Consider the following 4,231-nt stretch of genomic DNA (forward strand, 5'->3'; position numbering starts at 1 on the left):
CACAAACCTGCGCGCACATTACACGCGCACAAGTCCTACACTCACACGCGCGCGGGCACAGGATTACAGAGATAGGCTCGTTTTAGCTGTCCTGGTATGTGAGAGATGTTTTCCAACAACAGGATTGGTGAGGATTTGCGCATTACCAGTGGCACTGAAGCAGACAACAGTTTGGTTTATCGCAAAGGACTCGCCATACTTTTCAGCCTCGAGTCTTCATTCTTCAGAATATTAGAGCTATAAATTGCGAGAGAAAGGTTAATTAAAAGTGAAGGTGCACGATAAGAATAGCAGCCCTGTGGCACTCGTAAAAGCCCCTCTACGGACGCTTTGGATGATAAACAGTTGGCCCTTCACATCGGCCGCTGCAGCATCGTTTTCAGCTTTGCTATTCATTTACAGGCGTACAGACGAGAATATTGCCACTTCAGAATACATTTGAATATCTTTATGCGACGCTATAGGTCAACGATCTGGCATTTGATAATTTTACAATGGACAAAAGGTTGGAAATCGTCTGGTGACTGTTTCGTTTCACAAGACAAGACAGTTAAGTTACAGTCTTACAAAGTATTTCACATACAGACTACTGTATAGATCATTTCTATGTTGGCAAAGTGAAACATATTTTAATTAGACAAATCAAATCAAGAGAGAGAGAGAGATGGGGAGAGAAAGAGAGAGGTTCACTTCCACATAGTCAGTGCCAAAATGTGAAGCCAATAAAATGAGGTAACACAAGCTTGGGAGCATAGCTGTAAAGGAATAGTATTGATTACGCTTTGTGCACAAGAAGGTTTCAGCAATTATTTATCAGTAACTACAAGGTTGTGGGTCTCTAATTAGAACAGGAATGATTGGCCACTTATCCTTCCACCAGCCGTAGACCTGCACTCCTCTTTGCCATCTTTTTGATTTGGTATCATGAGTCTTATAACTAAGCACGTGGCATCATATAACATAAACAAGTATTTGACTGAACAGATTCCAGGTTACTGAGGCCTTAGGTTGTCCAAGACAGCTAACAAAGGCAACAACTTCATTTGTCCAATACTGTATGTGCAGCAGCAGCAGTTCATGGGTCGTCCTTAACCCCCCTGACACGAGTCTCTCTAAATACCAGTAATCCAAGAAATTGGACCTTTGGGATCTGGCCTACTTGTAGGAGGTCCGAGCCTCTCTCAGTGATCTGTCATATGGCATGGAGGCGAAGAAAGAGTTCCGGAGCTGACAGTTGATGAAGAACACAATAAGCAGCACCAACAGGAAAAGCAGCAGGCACATGACTATGTAGGTGATCAGGTCCGGTTTGTGGAGCTCGCCCTCCCGGAGTCCTCCTCCCCCTCTTCCCGTGGTGGGTCTCAGGAGTGCATCCACGCTTACAGAGCCACCGTGGGAGGCATTCAGGGAGGAGGGGGCGTGTGTGGTGGATTGTGCCACGAGCACCAGGTCGAAGTCTGGGGTGTCGGTGGAGTTGAGGAGGATCTGTCTCAGCATGGCGCCTTGCGAGCTCACCGACAGCGTTGGTCTTCTGGTGAATGAAAACATGTGGATAAGGTTATGGAGTCTACTGACCCTTTCTTTATTCAGCCTGCCCAGTTTTCTATTTATGATACAACAAAGCGATACAGAGAATCAGCAGATGTCACTTTGCGGCCAATTTGAAAATAGTGTTTTAGGATAAGAATATCAACGTGCGCTTCTGTTAGTCTGACAAGGTCACGGATACAAAATGCAGGACACAGGATCAGTACACGGTGATGCCATCACGAAAGCACTACAAAGTAGCCCGGAGTGACACTGTAGATTTCTCGAAATACTGCTTGACATTGTGATTTCGCTCTTTGCGGAATCCCACAGCGACGTTACTTACTTTGGTGTGAGCTGCGAAGAGTTCCGCAGGTGAACTGAAGAAGACAAAATCTCGGCTCCGCATTCCTCAGCGTCCCCAGCTCTGTCTGCTCCAGCGCCACCGAGGACGCGCCGTGAAAAAGCGGTGGGTCGATAGTTTCAGATATACCCAGACCATATGTCGCCGGGTATGATTATAGCGCAGGGTCTCCTGTCACATCGAATCGAACTTTTTAAATCCGTATGAGCGTGGATCAGACATCTACAGCAAAGCGACACACGCGAGTTTCCACTTGTTGGCTTTTAAATCCAAATCGACTCGCTACGCATGTAGTTGCGCACAGACTGGCTACTGTAGCAGTATCCAAGTGACTCTGGGTTCTGTCAGAGGTGCTGAACTTCAACGACGATCACTGGTGCGCACACGTGTGCTTGTGCGTCGCTGTGCGCAGTCGGCTAGAACTACTTAGCCTGTGCTTGTACAACGCGCAAAGGAATCAGCGATGCCCGCTGTCGAACTATTTCTCTCTCCTTTTATCCAGTAAAGGATCGATATTTGCTGAATTCACACTACAAACTGTCTGCTCTTACGGGTGCTCCGATCCAGTGCTACTAAAATGAAATGAAAGGAGATATTAATGGGAGACAAAATGCAACAGCACACAGCTTCCCATCTCCTCCCTCGGTTGCAAGTGTGTGTGTTTGTGAAAGTGTGTGTGTACGTGCGCGCGCGTGCGTGTGTGAGAGAGATTAGGAGAGGGCAGGGACAAAGCTAGAGACACGTCACCGGACAAGGACGTGTGTTGTAAAAATCTATCTATTTGTCTATCTATCTATCGTCAGTGTCCCTCCGTATAATTTTAGTCGGTGGTGAGACAAATCTGACTCAGTGCCATTTCTGGCCCGGCGTGGGGAATGTCTCACACTGGTGATGAGAGAACAGGGAAAAGGTGTGAGGTTGGAGAGTGCCTGTAAGAACTAACGGGGTTATTTAATCGTAGGATGGGTCCATCTATTCTACAATTGTCTTACAGTCTTAGTGCCTGAGTTACCCATAATGGTAAACATTAAATGCATTTAAATAACACTGCTGGTCTATTACAGTTTAAAAAAAAACGAAGAAGATCTATTTATTCAAATGTGATTTATTTGTTTTGAAACCTGTGTGTGTCTATGAAATATGTTTGACATTAGTACTCGACACTAAAAAGATGTTCTAAAGATGGTGATCGAAGGACAGTTTGCTCTTACGTGATGTTTCTGAAATGGGTGTGCATACAAAGCGAAAGTCCCCTAAAAGCTGTGCCGACCTGTTTCATATTCATCCGCACCTGTTCCGTCACAACAGAATGGCTGGCAGGCATCGAGAGCAAGGACAGAGGGGCACACACACATGCACATACACACTGTATGCAAACAGCAAATTAGAAAATGACTTTGATGCCGCATTGACACAAACTTGCATGCACACCCACACTCATACATTTGAGGCAAACTACAAATAAAAGACAAACACCCAGAGGTGTCCTGGTGCCCCACATCAACTTTGTATTCATGGATAAAGCGGATTACAGTGAACCACAGTTTGATGGAATGTTAGTGTCATATGGGAAATCTAAATACAGCCTAAAGTCTTGTTTACATAGTGGAGGGATAGCAGTAATTATGTCAGAAGACTCCTGTTTATTTTTCACATTTTAAATATATATGGCAGTCTGCATCCATGCTGTATTTTCTCTCCATGAGCCACCTCATCTCCATCACAGATTCAAACACAAATGCACATGTGAATCTGCAAGCACAAAGGAAATTTGACCCATTTTGCGTGAGTCTCTTCAAGTGGGCATCAGGTTGACAAGTGACCTACTAACACCACTTAATCAGGTGGTGTGGTTTAATTGAAAGGAGGATAAGAAAGGGGAGAAAAAGGTTGTGACATCCTCTAATATATATGTTGAATTATGTCTCACTCTGTGGCTAATATAATAATTATCAGTCTCCGAGTCACAAAGAGTTTTCATTAGGAATGTTGAATTGTAAGCCTCCACCAACTTCATTAAGTGTCTTTGCATATGAAACTTTTTCTTTGTGTTTGTTCATGTGCTCCTTTAAGCCATGTATGCACACGCAAACACTAAATAACACACCACTGCCCCTATGCATCATATTTTTACATCCCACACTTTGAGTTATCTTTGCCTCACTAATTCCCCCGTGTCTCTTTTCCATTTCTCTGTTGTGTGGTCCAACTTCTTTCCTCTCTACACCCTCTTTCTCCATCTTTTTCTATTTCTTAATCCTTTTAATCCACAAAAAAGAGAGGAAAGACGACTCATCCATGAAGCACTGTGAACTCAGAATGGAGATAAACAAGAAAACT

At 44.3% G+C, this 4,231-nt stretch overlaps 1 protein-coding gene across 1 annotated transcript; it reads right to left on the reverse strand.

Annotated features, from left to right (window-relative positions):
* Positions 1–442: 442 nt before the first annotated feature.
* Positions 443–2,544, reverse strand: smim32 (small integral membrane protein 32). Its single transcript, XM_085248316.1, has 2 exons — positions 1,874–2,544; positions 443–1,531 (listed from the first exon to the last, which is right to left on the reverse strand). The coding sequence occupies exon 2, from the start codon at positions 1,495–1,497 to the stop codon at positions 1,156–1,158; it is 342 nt and encodes a 113-aa protein (XP_085104442.1). The 5' UTR covers positions 1,498–1,531; positions 1,874–2,544; the 3' UTR covers positions 443–1,155.
* Between the last annotated feature and the right edge of the window lie 1,687 nt (positions 2,545–4,231).

This window comes from Mchenga conophoros, linkage group LG2 (assembly GCF_057382185.1).
Source record: "Mchenga conophoros isolate Kocher_MC1m ecotype Shallow Benthic linkage group LG2, M_conophoros_male_GT1.1, whole genome shotgun sequence".
Lineage (NCBI taxonomy): Eukaryota > Metazoa > Chordata > Actinopteri > Cichliformes > Cichlidae > Mchenga > Mchenga conophoros.

Coding starts and splice junctions, on each gene's coding strand:
- smim32 (XM_085248316.1), bottom strand. CDS start 1,497: ATGCTGAGACAGATCCTCCTCAACTCCACCGACACCCCAGACTTCGAC.